Source organism: Felis catus, chromosome D2 (assembly GCF_018350175.1).
Source record: "Felis catus isolate Fca126 chromosome D2, F.catus_Fca126_mat1.0, whole genome shotgun sequence".
NCBI classification, from domain to species: Eukaryota; Metazoa; Chordata; class Mammalia; order Carnivora; family Felidae; genus Felis; species Felis catus.
Genome location: NC_058378.1, coordinates 3,076,302 through 3,095,371, shown reverse-complemented (window position 1 = coordinate 3,095,371; position 19,070 = coordinate 3,076,302). Strand labels below are relative to the sequence as shown.

At 40.8% G+C, this 19,070-nt stretch overlaps 1 protein-coding gene across 6 annotated transcripts in view; it reads right to left on the bottom strand.

Annotated features, from left to right (window-relative positions):
- Window positions 1-19,070, bottom strand: part of PCDH15 (protocadherin related 15) — a 1,549,353-nt gene that overhangs the window by 778,124 nt on the left and 752,159 nt on the right. For all 6 annotated transcript variants that reach the window (XM_045040943.1, XM_045040941.1, XM_045040940.1 and 3 more), the window contains one exon: window positions 12,257-12,375. In XM_045040943.1, coding sequence (XP_044896878.1) covers window positions 12,257-12,347 — 91 coding nt within the window. In that variant the 5' untranslated portion in view covers window positions 12,348-12,375. The remainder of the gene's footprint in view (window positions 1-12,256; window positions 12,376-19,070) is intronic.

Sequence of the window (19,070 nt, the reverse complement as noted above, 5' to 3'; positions counted from 1 at the left end):
AAATCTTACAAATTTGGAGATTAAATTGAAAATGTTTTCAAACTTCATTATCTTGGGGGAAGGAAATCAGACAGCATCTCCTCTGAAGTGCTCATCTGATAACAGAAGGAAGTTTTAGAGTTTTTGAAGTGTACGTGTACTCTGGGATTTTTTTTCTAAAATGCTATCCTAATTCCTTTCTGTAACAAATGAGATTAAAAGTCCAGTTAAGATTGCTTTTTTCAGGGGCGCCTGGGTGGCGCAGTCGGTTAAGCGTCCGACTTCAGCCAGGTCACGATCTCGTGGTCTGTGAGTTTGAGCCCCGCGTTGGGCTCTGGGCTGATGGCTCAGAGCCTGGAGCCTGTTTCCGATTCTGTGTCTCCCTCTCTCTCTGCCCCACCCCTGTTCATGCTCTGTCTCTCTCTGTCCCAAAAATAAATAAACGTTGAAAAAAATTTTTTAAAAAGATTGCTTTTTTCAATGTTGACCAAACGGTTAAAAGCTTGGAGTGACTGGAGCCAGGAAAATGCTTGTTGTACTTTCTAGGATTTAAATGATGTAAAGAGAGGAAGGTGGCAAGAGTAGAGCAGGTGCTGTGTACGAGAGAGAGATAGAAACAGAGAGACAAGACAAAGAAACAGGGAAAAGAAGAAATAAGGAAGCGAGAGAGGGTTGCATGAAATGTGAGGAAAAAATGAGAAGAAAGTGATAAGAGAAACGTCTGCCCCAGTGAAGAAAGGGTAGTAGGAAGGAACTAAAGGAAAGTCCTGCATATAAAAGGAACTAATCAAAACTGACAAAGAGGTGAAGGAGGTAAAGAACATGAAAGAAAAATGTGGAAAGGGTACAGACAACCAAGTGGTTACCGAGTTTCAACTCTACACCAGACGCCTTCACAAGTGCAGCTCAGAAATGCCAGGCTCGATGAGCAGAAGATCATGCAGAGAATTATGGTTCTCAGAAAAAAAGGATGCAGAAGGCAACTGATTGCACTAAGAAAGGTATGGTCCATTTAAGATGAAGCAGGTGAGTGTGTGTGTGTGTGTGTGTGTGTGTGTGTGTGTGTGTGTGTAAATGTTTTCAGGCCAAGGGAACCTAAATAAATACTGAGTAATGACGAGGAAACATTAAGTTGACCTTACTTTTAATTTGAAAATAGTAATAATTATTATAATATACTAAAACGCATGTATTAATCACTGCCGATATGCTAGGAAGCATAGAAAGCAGTTTCCGTGCACATCAGTTAATCCTAACAGCAATCTAATCAGAGCTGCTATTACCCTTGTTTAACGGATGGAGATCTGAGTCTTAGTGAGATTATATAACTCATCAAAATTCATCCATTGATTGTGCCAGGATTTGAAGAAGGTCTATGTGACTCCAAAACATCATGCTTCAACTACTGTGCCACCGATAATCTTCCATATCCACACACCACCAATGGGTATCATCTGTTAATCCTCCCATGTTCCCCTTGGCTTTGCACACATGAATGCTTAATTTAGCATTTTGGATCTAATGCGTCCCATCACTCAGTTTCCAAGTAACTTAAACTATCTCATCCTAAAATCTTTCTAGGGCTAGCTACAGCTAGCACAGATTTGGGACACACTTGTAAGAATGCCATCCTTTTATTTTTAAGTTTATTATTTTGAGACAGAGAGACAGACAGACAGAGACAGACACAGTTAGAGATAGAGAGCATGAGCTGGGGAGGGGCAGAGAGAGAGGACATAAAGAATCCCAAGCAGGCTCTGTGAGGTCAGTGTAGAGCCTGATACGGGGCTCGAACTCACGAATGGTGAGATCATGACCTGAGCCAAAATCAAGAGGCAGACGCTTAACTGACCGAGCCACCCAGGCACCCGGTCATCCTTTTAACTCCAGCCTTCACAATGTACAGTATATCGATTAATATGTGTAATCTGTCCGTTGCACGGATGTTTCATACAAACTAGGCTGTAGCATTCACAAGGTCAAAAATGTACCTTATTGATATTTGTATCCCCAGAACTTAGCAAGAAGCTGGCACATGATAGATGTTATACATATATGTTGACTAAATGGACAACAGGGGTTGATCATGGCTCCATCATTCTCCAAGGATCCAAGAAGGATCAGGGTCCACATTGTTCAACTTTCATGAGTCCTCTAACCCTCTGTACTAAAACTATGAAATATAGTAGTTACGACTGTGGCAGCATAAGCCAGGCAGCCTGAAGGACGATCGTGGCACTCTGAACCAAGACAGCTTGGTATCTTTAAAGCCTCAATTTTCACATCTGGGAAACAGGACTAATAAGAGAATTTATCCCATGGGACTTTAGTGAAGGTTAAATAAATTAAACGAGAATATATACTCAGCTCAACACTCCTGTTTGCTTCCTGCTGTCCTAGAAATCTGGCTCTTCCCAGAGATTGTTTTCCCATAGCACTGCCCTCCTATTCAGAAAGATGTATACATACAGACACATTGTGCGGATTATGGGTAAATAAATATGCAGTGTGAGCAGAGGAGAGTGCATAGTGTGTGTTGGGTGGCTGGCACACAGAAACCACACAGCTACAATTATTAGAGAACTGCTGTGCACGTAACAGGTGCTGCACATGCTTGTTACACCTGAAGAGATGAATGAATGAAGGGAAATAAAGGACACAGTGCACGGCTGACGTTTCCTTGAAGGGCTGTGTTCTTCTCCCTGTAGAGACATTACTGGAAGTGCATCCCACAGACCCACTGGACCAGCTATGGCCACACCTGGAACGGAGCCACAGACTCTGGACGACGGGGCTGGCACTCCCTCTTCACACAAGGTTTCAGGCTCAGTCTGAACAGCTCTCATCAGTATTCCGACTGTTCACTAGAGATACTTAATAAACTCAGAGTAGTTGGACAGTCCTCACTGAACAGTCTAATTGAGTGGCCCTGAGGGGCGGTGTCGAGGCTTCCACGAGGAGGAAAGATTAGTGGTGAGAACAGGGCTACTGATCTAGGAATAAACACCACTGTGTGAGCCGCCAACCTCGTGAACAAATGCCCAGGACGGCAGCTGATGATCAGATAAAAAAAGGCAGGAAGCACACCTGAGGAAAGATGGGTTCGGTCTGCCGTTTCCACAGACTTTTCTAAATGGCACGCCGCGATGGGATAAATGCCAGCGGAATCTCTAAAACACGACGTATCTGTGTGTAGTTATAGCTTACCTAAGCCATTTTCCCAACACGATGCAAAAGAGTAGCTCCGTGAAGCATCTCGGTACACGGGTGTTCAGTGATTGTGTCCCCATGTCAATGCTGAGCCAGGCCATAGACATCAAACCCTCACCAAGTGCATTTCTCAACTGTGGTTTGAACTCAGTATTTTCAAACCTCACCGGCGTGCCCTATTTTGTCAAAAGAGGTATTTCATCTCTCAATTTTTTTTTTTTTAAATTTCAGTGCTTACTTATTTCAATAACCACTAATTGGGTCATTCCATCAAGGGCTGAGGAAAACAAATGAGACAGTCTCTGTCTTCAGCAATTTATAATCTAAACATAAAACAAACATCATATGATGTGTTAGAATATAAAGGGGGAAGGCAGACATTACTTTTCCAGCTTGACTGAGGTATAATTTACAACTGTACATATTTAAGGTGTAGAGTGTGATGCCTTGATACTTACGCATTGCAAAATGATAACTATAGTCAACCAAATTAACACAATTTCATCCTGCATAGTTGTCTTACTTATGTATTTATGTATTTACTTTGCTGTGTATGTATGTATGTGTGCATGCTTGTGTGTATTTTGCTGTGGTGAGACGACCCAATATCTACTCTTTCAGCAAATTTTAAGAACACAGTGCAGTATTATTAACTATCATCACCCCAGAACTTATTCTTTTATAACTGGAAGTTTCTACCCTTTGACTAACTTCTCCACATTTAATTTTGATTAAGTGTCATTAGTAGCAACACCAAAAAACAATGAATGGGTTACTATCAAGGAACAAAGATAATTTGAATAAAGTCAGGAGGGGAAGACTAGATTTTGACGCCCAGCAGGTGGTTTTTGCACATGGAGCTCAGATAACAGGTCTGGTTTTGGCTTTGTCACCTTCCAGGTATGGCGCCTGGGGAGACCAACTCCGCCTCTCTGTGCCTCTATGGTTTTCTGGTCTAGGAAGGAGGTGAAATTGTAGTGAAAAGGTATGTGGTGATTAATATCATCTCCAGGACTTCATGGAGCTCCTGTGAAAATGAAATAATAATATGTCTATGGAGGGCTTGGTTAGTAGATGGTAAATAAATGTTAGTGGCTATTATTAAAAGATGCTGTTTACAGATAGAGTAACAGTATGATTCCTGATTTAGAAGAACTTGCTGATCATGTAGGAATGATGCATATATGACATGTAGGGACACTTCTTTATAGTTTATGAGAAGGCATTAGATACAATCAATTGCAAAAACTGAGCACTGCAAACACTCGAGAAATTGCTTCCAGGGATGTCTCTCTCTTCTCTGTTTCTGTCTCTATTTGTCTCTCTCTCTCTCTCTCCGTGTGTCTCTCTCTCACACACACAACACACACACTAAAACAAAAACAGACAGAGGAATGTGGTTTGCTGGGATTCCATGAAGGGGATGAACTTATAAATGAGGCTTGGACAGCTCATGATCACAAACGAGCACGTGCTATTTTGTTGCCTTCAGATACTTTAACACCTAACATTTCCTGAATGAGGCCAGAGAACAGCACACACAATCCTTGGTGTTTTGTGGAGATACGTGTATACATCTGAAACCAGAACTCCAACTCAGTGTTCTACACGGTTTTTCTGGAAGTCCATATGTTCCTTAAGTTCCTTCACTTGAAAACTCAGGTTTTGTCCTGCAAAGTTTCTTACTGTACTCCAAATCTTTTAGATTTTCCATTTGTGTTCTCCCAGAACACTGCACACAATTCTATTATGATATACTTCGCAGTGTATTGAGTATCTCTGTCATTGTTAGATGAAGAGACTGTCTCAGTTTTGATGCCCTAGTGTCTTTCCTAGAGTTGATATGCAATAAAATGTTAGCTAAGGGGTGCCTGGGTGGCTCAGTTGGTTGAGCGACCAGCTTCGGCTCAGGTCATGATCTCACAATTTGTGGGTTTGAGCCCCACATCGGGCTCTGTGCTGATAGCTCAGAGCCTGGAGCCTACTTTGGATTCTGTGTCTCCCTCTCTCTCTACCCCTCCACTGCTCATGCTCTGTGTCTCTCTGTCTCTCAATAATAAATAAATGTTAAAGAAAAAAATTTAAATAAAATGTTGACTAAATAAGTGAATCTGAATGTGTGGACTGCAGGACAAGTGCATAGATAGTATGCAGTGAGAGGAACACACCATGGGAGGGAAATTGGGGCCGAAAATGACCAAACTGTCAAAAAATAATCAAAATTTGTTTCTTACAAAATATAGCTCCTTATGGAAATATAAACAAGAGTGGGGCAATTTCATTTTCAAAAAGGAAGAGGTAGAGTATTCATCAGGAAGATGGAGAAGTCTGATATATAGACAATCAGAAAAAGTCAGAATCCTTGAGAAGAACCAAGCTGCAAGAAAGGCAGATCAATAGTGCCGCTTGCTGAAATTCTAGAAAATGATAGGATCTGTCCAAGAAAGTAGTCATTGGAGGCTTTAGAGGGTACACTTTTAGTAGAGTTGTGAGAAAAAGCTAATTGCGGAGCTTAAGGGAATTGGGGCGGAAGTGGTGGTAACAGGCATAGAGACGCCAAAGGAAAAGACCCAACGAACAGAACCATTCTGTCATGAGCTGTGTGAGTCTCCGATGACTGGGAGCCCGGCAAGACTATGATGACATTTTTGCTCAATCTCAGTTTCCATTGGGGATATATAAAATGAGTTCTGCCTTTTCACACCATTAGGAGATGAGTATTCTATTTCTCAGTGGGTTCAACATTTTCAGGTGGTTAGAACCACAGAGGGAAGCATGCACCTGGCCAGGTACCGTGAATTTTGTCGGCATCGTTTGAACACTGAATTAGACCCTTCACTTCTTTTCCCATCTAGACGGGACAAACAGGGTGTCTGAAGTATCCATACTTAGCTAATCCCAGTTATATTGGAAATAACGTGTGTGTGTGTGTGTGTGTGTGTGTGTGTGTGTGTGTGTGTGAGAGAGAGAGAGAGAGAGAGAGAGAGAGAGAGAGAGAGAGAGCGAGCATGCACGTAGGCAAGCAGAAAGAGAGTCTTCCTTTTTTTCTTTTTTTTTTAATTTTTTTTTCAACGTTTTTAATTTATTTTTGGGACAGAGAGAGACAGAGCCTGAACGGGGGAGGGGCAGAGAGAGAGGGAGACACAGAATCGGAAACAGGTTCCAGGCTCTGAGCCATCAGCCCAGAGCCTGACGCGGGGCTCGAACTCACGGACCGCAAGATCCTGACCTGGCTGAAGTCGGACGCTTAACCGACTGCACCACCCAGGCGCCCCGAGAATCTTCTAAGTACAACAATTGGTCTTCTGTTTGTCAGAGGTTTTTTTCCTGGCTCTTCAGCTCTCTGGCCATCCAGAATACATACACAGATGGACTTCAAGTGAGCCGATTACTAGAATACACAAAAGCTACAGAAGAAATCCTTCTAGACACAAGGTCAGAGCTCAGAGAAGGCACTGAGTTTGTATTTCTGAACTTGTTGACTAGAAAACTGTTGCTGAAACAAACAACCTAACAAGGTGTGTATTTCCAAATGTTTAAAACTAGTTCCATGGGGGGCGTGTTTAAAAGGACCCACATGATCACTCATCTTCAGAAAAGAGGAGACAAGAAATGCAGTGTGGGTACAACATCAAGAAAGGACACAGCTGAGCTTTCATCTCATAATGCAAATAGTCTCTGTAAGAGGAAGAAATTAAAGGGGTGACCGGACAGAGATGTTCACAACATGTTCAGGCAAAAACTTGCATCACAATATATGCTCTAATTGTTTCATTTTTGTCTAAAGTGACATCTGTGTGCTATGTGTGTAGGTGTGTGTGTATGAGTGTGTGTGCATGGGTGTACCAATATATTTGCTCAATTTCTCTCTATGAACAACATCATATTTAGGGGCACCTGGGTGGCTCAATTGGTTGAGTGCTGACTTTGGCTCAGGTCATGACCTCAGGGTTCATGGGTTCGAGCCCCACATTGGGCTCTGTGCTGACGACTCACAGCCTGGAGCCTGCTTCGGATTCTGTGTCTCCTTCTCTCTCTGACCCTCCCCCACTCATGCTTTGTTTCTCTCTGTCTTTCAAAAATAAATTAACATTACAAAAAAATTTAAAAAAAGAAATCATATTTAAGTGAAGGATGATGTTTCAGACCACCCAGTTCACTGAAAATTACTTAGAGTCTTCAATAATCACCTTGAGTTTAATTTGATTATAACTGAAAGAGACAAGGGAAACTGTTGCCTTGTACCACTTCCAGAAAGATAAGGTTGTCAAGAAGAGCTAACAGGCTCTTAGCAACAGCAAACTCAAAGGACACAGGAGTTTGGAAACGTTTCCAGCATGATCCTGGGGAGATGATGAGAGTCCCATGAATAGAAAGCAGAGGAACTCATGAGGTAGACAGAGTGCTATAGCATTGCCCTACATGACAGTCTAGAAAAGTCTAGGAATACGAACCATTAAAACCATGTTACTCCTGTCGCAGAGCCGTGAAGTTTATTTAACCACCTCTCCTCAAGGCACCCCAAGTGGGGATACATCCTGCTTGGAAACCCAAGGATTTCAGCTCAGCTCACTGGATAGTTAGAATCTCCTTGTAATTCCATTATCAGCAATGTCATTGGTGGCTCATTCTCTTCTCAGGTTAGTTAGCATAAGCCAGGGTCACACTGCTTCATGACCTCTGGATGCACTGATAAAAAAGAAGTTTCCAGGCTCTAGCATCAGACATCAGACAGTTACAGTCTTCGTTGAGAGACGGTCTACCCTTCGCTGACCTTGCATGGATTACCTAACAGCAAGCATGAAAATGAAGCTGGAAATGTTCCTCAAACTTCACCTACAGTTTCAGGGGAATCAGTCAGCTCTCCAGGGAGAGAATGCAGTCAGTAACACTTTTCAGGAGAAAGTGTCATTTAACAAAGTCTTCAAGGTATCTGGTAAATTTGGGGGCACATAAAAAACACACACACACAAGCACAGGGACACAAAGTACTTCTTTATAAACAAATATGTACGTTTATAAAAATAGAAGTATAATTATTTCTAAGTGATGAGAAGTAACCATGGCAATAAAGGTAAACAGTTTATTGGCCATGAGCCATATACCAGGTGCTATGCTACACTTCAAAACGGAGTTTCAAGAGTTATTGCCATTTATAAGGGAACGGGTCCAGCTCGTGACGGGCTTTTAAACAGGGCCCCTTCATGTAGTTGTTCTGCTTGTGCTCCACAGTGGTCCCCCTCACTCACACACACGTGTGAATCAGTGTAATAGCTCAAGGTCAGCACAGAGGATGCTTGGCCTCCAGGCGAATGCTTGCACAGCCAGGGGGAACGAACCCTTTCTTTAATAAAGTCCAGCCAGCTTTCACAGTGTGATCACACTTAGAGAACCTCTCTCTCCTCTCCCACAGACACACACACACACACACACACACACACACACACACACACCCCTTCTAAAACTCATCACAGCCAAGGGGAACGCTTTCTTTAATAAAGTCCAGCTGGCTTTCACAGTGTGATCACATTTAGAGAATCTCCCTCCCCTCCCCTCCCTTCTCTTCTCCTCTCCTCCCCTCCGCTCCCCTCCTCTCCCACAGACACACACACACACACACACACACACACACACACACCCCTTCTAAAACTCCTCTAACACTTTGGTTCAAACTTAGCCATGATGTTACAGTATATAGTTTTTTTTTAATTGTTTTCCTATCTGATTACGGTAATAGTACATATTTAATATGGACAATTTGAAAATGCAGAGGAAATAATAAAACATAAACCATATTCACTACCCATATGTCATTTTCCCATTCTGGCTCTCTCTCTTTCCCTTTCATGATTCCTTCATGAACTCGAAAGAAATCAAAAGAAAACAAACCAAGCCTGTGCACAAGTTGCCTTATTGATGTCCCTGTGTGTTAGAACGGGAGACATCGTTCGTGTATCTGTTTCCCCACAGTGCACACCGCTTACCAGATGGCCCTGCTTCCTCTGCCCCTCAGTGGTTCCTCCACCCCAGCACCCCCACAGTCACTGGGGATCAGGGCACACGTTCCCAGTCAAATAAATTGGTCCCTACTGGTAATGAATTACAACATAGCTAAAATAGCAATCCCAACGCTGTCTTAAGGGTAGAAAGAGACCATCAACTAAAAATGGATCATGTTCTTTTATTTTCTATCAGTTAGCTAAAATCTTACTTTTAAAATTTAATATAATACAATCAATCCCACTCATGTTATTAATGCGTGCTTAGATGCAGTCATCAACCAAATGAAATATCCCTTATGGAACAGACCATCTACAAATTTTATTACTGACCTTAAAAACTTCTCTTAGCCATTTGAAAGGAAAATATGAAAAGACTCAAAACTTTGCCAAAGTTTTCAACTAAAAAATTTGTTTAAAGTATTTTAAATAATAATTAGATAATATATTTTCCTTAAAAGCAGTTCCACACATTTGGCTAATCCTAGAATACTTTATTTCAGGATAATTCCCTAATGTCTAAGTAAGGAAATATACAGAAAAGCATTGGAGACTGTTCTTAACTACAAGCCAGAAGAGTTCTATTATTTCATAGAAGAAAAATCTAGACATTTATCCTAATAGACTGTTATCCTAATAGCTTCAAAGTAGTTTACATTTTTTTTCTCCTTTATTTTTCTCTATCTGAAGCTCCGAGCCATGTATGCAGTCGGTCGCCAACTCTCACAATGGGCTAATCCAACCAGCAGATCATCAGCTGTGGCAAAGTTCTTTCCAGTTTTAATTTCTCACAGGCTGTCAGCATGTTTATGACCTCACCACCTTCTTCCTTCCATCTGATCCTACATACTCCCATCCCCCCAGCATTTGGATTTTAAAAAAAAATCGCTTCAAGAGATTCTCATGGCATATTCCAGTTTAGGGTTATTTTGTGCGATAGTCGCACACTGCCGAGTTCTGATTCATTCCTTCACAGCATGGGCTCACAATTTCATATAGATTAAAAAAAAAAAAAAAAACAGCAACTATAAGAACCATTTTCAGTCACACATAACTGAACAACTGGATAAAAGTGATTGCCAAGAGACCCTAATTGCAGAAGTTCAGAGAGAAGTAAAGACCTGGGTGGGGGGTTGCTCAGGTACCCCTGAATGTGGCAGGACCACGGGGGCTCCGTGGAGGAGGTCAGTTTGGAAGGGATGCTAGAATGCACATAAGGTGAAGAGGTGTCCACAAAACACTACAGAGCATATGTCTCTGCCAAGGTCAAACCCCTGCAGCCTTGCTGACAATGAGTCAGTTACCTCAAGGAGGAGGGCTGAGCAGGTCTCTAGGGCTGCAGGGGGCCACCCCTCCACAGCCCGGCCGCACCCTGGCCCTGCCACGTGGCAGGTGCGAGGCTCCCTGCTCCAGACGGGAGACCACCTGGGCCAGCAGTTACCTGGTAATCTTATTTTGGAGGCTATGTGAGCACATTTAGAAAGAGCAGGAGCTATAATGAGCTTATTAAGGAAACCGATCTACGGCATTATGGGCTAAACATGGAGTCATTTCCTCTGATAACCTAAATTAACATTGCTTAAAAGTACAGGGCTTGCAAATGTCTAATGTCAGCAATGATGGTGAACCCTCCCCTGCTCAGTGTGAAGGCCAAATACGAATAAAAATAGAAAGCTTTATGGTGCCAAGAACTATGAATACACTCATTTGTCATTTATTCCCAGGGCAAATTTAAAATACTTCCTTTTAATAGAAAGTCATGCTCTTCCATGGTTCATTCATATCTATCTATCTATCTATCTATCTATCTATCTATCTATCTATCTATTGCTTCAAAGTAGCTGTTACATTATTTATTTATCTCAACATTTAAATTTTCTTTGAAATGGAGATTTACCATCGCAATAAATGGCAACAACAGAAACACTGGGTTCAGGCACACTTAAAGTAAACGGTGACCAATTAGCAAAACTTTTCAAGGAATCAGGCTATTGATTTACGAAAATAATTGTTCTTGAAAATTATTCTCCAAGTCTGAAAAGAGCCATATTTTTCTAACCATGAATGACTAAGAATGCCGTAATACACGTACAATTTGAATACTGTTTGAGATAAAGTCAAATCAGTTCATCTATCTTCAGATCATTCAGTTTAGCCAAGCAAAGCATAAAAATACTAATAACGCCATTCTTTGCCGCTACTAAGTGTGGCCACATAACAGAGCGGCAGGGGGGAAGAGGCGGCTGGTGCCTGTGGACCCTGAATGCTAAACAATATCAAGTCAAAACAATGAAAAGGGAAAAGAAAACCAAACTCAGTTTCCTAGAGTGGAGGAATTTGTCCATTTCTTCCATCTATTAAAGTATTATACATATCCTAATTTTCATTATGAGGTATCCAAACACAGCTCTCCCCACTATTAAAATATCTGAGACACGCACATTTCAGGTTCTGCACATGGGATGTGTTAAATGGTCCCCTGAGGGACCTTGATGACCAACATCTCTTTCTAAAGTGACTGGCTGAGTATTAGGAAGGAACTCACAAACTCTAACGTCAAGTCTTTTACACTGTTTTCCTCTTTCCAAATTAAATAGCGGTGGATGAAATAATGCCATACCCCATGAAAGTGCTAACAGTAAAATCACTTAGAGCACCTACTTTTGACTCCTTCAGAGAGATCTTTCCTCACAGGAGATTTTGGTACACTTTACAGTCTTAAATTTTATCGGAGACCATTAATTGTGTCAATTCAAGGGTTAGTAAATAGCATCTAATGTTGTTGTTTTCCACAGCAATTACACATTTGCTCAGGGATAATTAGTAAGTGGTCAAACGGAGGCCTCGCTCTGGATTTTCCACCACACTGCAATCCTTGTTAAGAAACGAAGTACATCGGATGCCACTTTTGCAGAACTATTTTAATTAAGGTAAATTATTGCAAACAGCTACTAACCTCTAACAACGAACTACACATTAGCATTATTCATTTCTGTGCTGTGCTTCCTTTTCCACTTAATTACAGAAACCCTGGCTAACTCTCAAAGTCAGACTAAAAGCAGACTTACCATCATCGTACTGGCCGAAGCAGACTGCAGAGAGCGCTCCCAGGATGATCCCCGAAGCTAAGCATTTCCAGAGGTAAAACCGTTGTAACATCTTCTGTCAAATTCTGCTCAAGGCTGATCTGAAATCACAGGAAGGGGAAGGAAACAGGTGACATGTTCATTAGTCTATTATAGGATTTATACACACGACTGTGACAGTACAGAAAAGCCTCAATGACTTCATAGGTAATCACCTGTGCCACACCTTCCACTCACAAATAACACACCCGCTCAATGCCCAGCAACTCTTTACCCACATGAATTTACACAGAAGTGATCTCTAAGGAAAGAAATATTTGCTGTTACTCCGTAAGCAAGGAAGTTGAGAAGTTAACATACTGATGACATCGCCCTTTTAAAAATGGAGACCCTATGAGTGAATCAACTATGAAGTTATTACATTTATCGTAGCCATAGCATAGGTCAGTGATAGCGTGTACGTTGTTTCATCATGATTTCAGCTGGCAGACTAGTTGCTAGTATCCTACGTGAACATTTCTATGGGCATTTGTCTTATATAATTAAATAGAAAAACGCATTATTACAATTCTAATTGCTTCCTGGCAGAGCAATAAGGGATTAACTGTGCCAAGTAAGACAAGGGAACACCATCCATTTCTACCACATCTGTCTTCCAAAACATTTGGATGAATTTCATTCCAATCCCTTTGCTTTTCTTTGCAATCTCCAGGAAGTAAAGACACCAGGTGAAATATTAGTGGTCAGTGAGCACACCAAAAAAAAAAAAAATCTTATTGAAAGAATGATGTGCTAAGCTTCCGTGTAAATTGAAAAAAATCATTGATGCGGGCTTGTTCAAAGTGACCCTGAGTATAGATCAGGGAAGAACAGGGATAGGAACCCTGTGTCTCTGATTCAAAGGTGTTACATTCAGATGCCTATGGGGGACAAGAAGACCAAAGCAGAGAGTGAATTAGGCTAAAGGGACAGTAGGGACGGTAAGGCTGTGATAAACTGGGAGTCTCAGGGTTTGCCTGCAGAGGTCAGCTGGGACAGTGTTGCCAGGCCTTCCGAGTTTCCAGAATATTGTAGAAATCCAAATTTCCATGAGGGATTGCCCAGTCGTCTAGATAATTGTTCAACCTTCATAACTAGGTGCTTCTGGCCGGCTACACCGTGCCCCAAGGGCCTTCAGTCGACCAGACCTGTCCAGGATTCTCTCCCGTAGATGACTAGCGGTAAGGTTCATCAGAATGTGCCAAGGAAATATTTTAATTCTGCCTTTACATGCAGTTTATTTCATCTATGTTTCTGTTTTATTTGTATGTGTTATAGTTTATTTGCACAATAGCATATATAGATGTACATAATTTACTTTAAACTTGTATGAAAAGTTCAAGCCCGTGTTTTTTCTTTTACTCATAGAATGCGTAGTGCTTAAATTTCAAAGGTCACTGCACTAGAACATGCGCATTTTAGAAAGGAAGTTATTCTGTTTCCTTACCTAAAACAGACAGAAAAAAAGAGGCACTTTCTTATTACCTGGCTCTCACACATTTTTCCCCCTTACTGGCAACAGACTCAGCCTCTACTTGTGTAAATGCCAGGCCTAGGGAGCCCCCAGGAGAGCCCGATATTAGATATCACAACAGTTCATGCTTATGACTGGTCAACGCTAGCACACAAAAGAACAGTGGGTTCTTCGTAAATGCAAGTTCTTAAACTCACCGATCACATGATTTTGAGCAAATGAGGAAGCATCTCTATCTTACTTGCCTCATCATTAACATGAAGACAAAATGGTATCTACTTTGTATGTTTGTTTTGAGGATTAAGTGAATGGCTATAGGATGTTTTTAAAGTGTTTATTTGTTCATTTTTGAAAGAGACAGCAAGCAGGGTGAGGGCAGACAGAGACAGGTGGGGACAGAGGATCTGAACAGGCTCCAAGCTGTCAGCACAGAGCCTGATGTGGGGCTCTAACCCATGAACTGTGAGATCATGACCTGAGCCGAAGTCAGACCCTCAACCGACTGAGCCACCCAGGTGCCCTGTGAACGGCTCAGTGCCTCCAACAGAGTGAGCTTAATCTGAGTAATTTTGACTCAGCCTCTATGGAGTCTTCCAAGTGCTTAAACATATTGTCTCAATCGGTCTTTAGCACAGCATCTAGGGTAGGTGTTAGATTATCTCCAGTCTTGGAGGAAAGGTCACATTCACTGGCTTAAGGTTACAAACTGGTGAGTGGCGGAAGAGGTGGGACAGGTGGTGAGTCTGAAAGGTCTGCTCATGCATTACAGAAAAGGACTAGACAATTCTAAGCAGAACACATGGCCCGGAAGGTTTCACGGGATCTGGAGGCCTGTTCCCAAACCTGGATGTGGCCCCACTAAGATTTATTCAAATACTAGCTCTAATTTTTTTTCCCCTAAGAAATGTGGTAACATTAAGAAACAGAAAATGGTACATAAAATTATAATATATATATATATATATATATATATATATATATATATATATAGACAGACAGAAAATAAAGAATACTGATCCAAAAACAAAAAGCAAAAAGCAAAACACAAACAACAAAACTTAAAGAAAAAGCAATACTATCATGCAAAATGACAAAGGGCAAAGCTGTGTTCCTTCAAGAATCTTTAAGCAATCAACTTGACTACCCTCTTACTGGCTTAGTTTTTTATGTGCTCACTAATATGCCATTCTCCTTTGCTTCTGAATTGTTTTAATATTTATTCATTTTTGAGAGAGAGAGAGACAGAACACAAGTGGGGGAGGAGCAGAGGGAGAGGGAGACACAGAATCCCAAGCAGGCTCCAGGCTCTGAGCTGTCAGCACAGAGCCCGACACAGGTCTCCAACCTACCAACCGTGAGATCACGACCTGAGCTGAAGTCGGAGGCATGACTAACGCAGCCACCCAGGTGCCCCTTATTTTTTCTTTTGCTTCTGACTCAAACTATTTGGTTTCATTTAACAACCTTCAAAATGAAAACCACCAGATGGCTCATAATTGTAAAATTATTGAAGTCACTGCATTATGGTATCTCTAGAAGTAGAATTTCTGGATCTGCAATCCTGTATATTGTTATTAGAGAACTGTACATATACTTTTGAAAATATCACAGGGAAACCTTGTACAAAAATTCATTTACAATGGGCAGAGTACTTCCTGCAGTAATGAGAATACTTGGGAGAGTATGTTGTTTCGAATAATGAAAAAGATAGGAACTTCTCTGATTTGTTTTTACTACTCAGTTTATATCTTCATCATTACCAAGGCAGTTTTAATCATTCCAATGGGCTCAACACTGATTGCAACCTGAAAGAATGGTATGACTCATCATGTCATCCTGATACCCTAAAACAGAGGGCACGTATTGACTTAATAAGAAAATCCTGGTTTCTAAAGGAAGCTATCATGAGAAGACACCTCCTAGAAAGAGGCTATGTTTCTACACACAAGAGAGTAAGGACCCCATGGTTAATAACCTTAGTGTGCCAGTCAGCCAGCAGGCTCTTCTGTCATCAAGGAAGTTGGAACAGATCAAACATTTTCATCAAAATAACATTTTCATTGCTAGTTGTACAGGCTGTAGAATTGCAGGCGAAATTCTTATAGGAGATGGAACCCCAAATCTTGTTAAATGACAGGTGAGTGAAACACATCCCAAACAAGACCTCCAACGCAGTGTCGGACTTCTGTGATAAGTCCCATATCAAACTCTGTCATGTTCTCTGGGTACAAATCTTTCTTCCAAATCTCCTTGGCCAGTAATGTTGTTCTCTAGCAATCTAGAACATGCCCTATTCTAAAAAGGAATGGAGCTGACCTATAAATAAATTCTCTGTACTTGTCTTTCAGGAGATACATTGGTTGGTAAGGTCCACACTTGGGGACACCTTATAAAGACATGTGTTCCCTATAGTGATTTGGAAATAGCATGCTATTGTCAGATATACTGGGGAAAATGGAGGCTTTCCAATTAGGTTATAATTTTACATGTAAGTGGCTGAGTTTCATGAAATTTAAAATATGTTTCCCAAAGGCTTAAGAATAGTTTACCACAATTATTCAACATATAATATATCCATTTTGACTTTCATATCATTCAGATTCACAGCCACTTAAACCTCATATTTATTTCTCTGGCACCCAATGTTCTCATAAATTCATTTATTCAACAAAAAGTTATGCAGGATCTATGAGGTATCACTCACTCTTAAAGGCAGCTAGAAAATAGCAATAAAGAAAGTCCACTCATATCTCTACTCTCATTTATCTTACATTCTAGGAACGTGAAGCTAGACCAAACAATAAACACAAACATGTTATACAACTTGCTGAAAGGTAATAAGAGACACGAAAATACCAGCTTGCAGTTGCGAAATTTTATGCGGTCACTAGACACTTAATTCTCCTTCAGAAAATGAAGTAACATTGTACGAAGCAACCGATAAGCTTCCTGATACTAGAACAGAAGGAGAACTTTACAAGCACAGCACAGCTCTTCCCATAGCCCCAACCGAAAGCATCCTCCACCGTATCTAGTGTCCTGAGGACAGACTGCTGTTCGTCCCTTGGAAGAAGAATAAAGGTCTTTCACCGCCTTTCGCTTTCAAGTATAAATCCAGACACTGTAAATACACAAAGCTCTGCCCTTTGGGTTTTATCCCTGCTCCCTGTGTCCAGGTTGGTTGTGCTGCCACACGGCAAGAGCAGCCAAGCTTGACATCACAGCAGTCTTCCTGCTGGTAAATTTTTGAAAACATCAACTATATACTTCTTTTTAAGTCTCTGTCCCTGACTGCTATCTGAAAAAAAAAAAAAAAAAAAAACAAAAAAACACCAGAAGTTTTCCTTGATATATCGAAGTTTGGAGCGTCCTGCCAATACTCCCATGAAGAATCCCACATTGATGCTGCGTCAGGAAGCTGGGGTCTCTCTCGGTGCAGTGGGGGCTGTCTGCATGCACCCGTCCTTCACAGTCTGCTCACTGAGGCTATGGAACTTCTACACCCTGACATTTAGATGACACTATAAAAAATAGCCTGTCATGGGTCCACATTCCTTGCAAGAAACATATCCTCTCCACTTCAGGAAAAAGAGCAAATTCCCTTTCAAAGCAACCTCAACTATCAAATTGAAAACACAAGGTTTTCCAAAGTCACTACATCTCTCCACACCAAATAGGAATTTCCTTAGCTGACTGGTTGGAAGCCTTCCTTCTATCTCACCATGGCAGGAAACACCAAGAATTTTGCATCGCTAGAGAGAACACTTATCACCCCTAAGCATGGCGTGATGAATCATCCTTCATTTCTCTTTTTTCTTTGTAACATAAACTTCAAAAAACATAAACTTTTAAAGATTCTTTCATATTTTCCTTCTTTTTATATCATGTTGTATGTTTTCTCTTATTACAAATTATGTATACATTTATATTAAATACCTATAATGTATTTGTTTATAGATAACCTTATATTAAATATTTCCATATATTTTGTTTATAAAATATACCTATATAATACAGAAAATATAATTGAATATTTTGCATGTATATTATAAAATATATTACATTTTATGTATTTATATATATTATATTTATGTAAATTTACATTATAGTTTAAACACGATATCTATAGAAAGAGATACACTTATGTTTTATTTAAATTTATACTACAGGGGGCTCCTGGGTGGCTCAGTCGGTTAAGTGTCTGACTTCAGCTCAAGTCATGATTTCACAGTTCGTGAGTTGGAGTCCCGCGTCTGTGCCGACAGCTTAGAGCCTGGAGCCTGCTTCAAATTCTGGGTCTCTCTCTCTCTCTGCTCCTCCCCCGCTCATGCTCTGTCTCTCTCTCTCCCCTTCAAAAATAAATAAAACCATTAAATTTATACTACATATAGCTAGCTACCTAAACATTGATATTATCTTTCATTTATTATTATTTTTTTTTTAGTCAAAGGTTGAATTCTGTTTCAAGGAAAGAAATAGCCAGCCTGTAGCCAATTCTATGTAAAGGTAGGAAAACAACTTTGTTTTCACTGGGCATTATAATCTAAGCCAGCCCTTCAGCCTGGCCCAGACAGACCAGGCTTACCTGACCTTTGCTAGACTCTATAGGTTGTTGATACACCTCCATGTCTGAGTGCGCCTTGGCTCTCTATTTGCAAATGTACATTTATTTAGTATCGAGGTTCCTCAAAAAGCTAAAAATAAAGCTGCCCTACTATCCAGCAATTGCACTACTAGGTATTTATCCAAAGGACATAAAAATACTAATTTGGAGGGATACATGTACCCCAATGTTTACAGCAGCACTATTAACAATAGCCAAACTATGGAGAGAGCTCAAATGTGCATCATCTAACTGAAGACTGGCTAAAGAAGATACGGTATATTACTCAGCCATCAAAAAGGATCAAGTCTTGCCATTTGCAACAGTGTGATTGGAGCTAGCGTGTATTACGCTAAGAGAAGTCAGTCTGAGAAAAACAAATGCCATAAGATTTCACTCACATGTGGAATTTAGGAAATGAAACAAATGATCAAAGGCGAAAAGAGAAAGAGAAAGAAAGAGAGAGAGAGAAAGAGAGCGCAAACCAAGAAACAGACTCTTAACTATAGAGAACAAATTGATGGTCACCGGTGGTGGGGGGTGGGGGGGTATGGGAATTAAGGAGTGCACCTGTCATGATTAGCACAGGGCAATGTATGGAAGTGTTGAGTATATTGTCCACCTGAAACTAATATTATACTATATGTTAACCAACTGGAATTATATAAAAACTAAAAAAA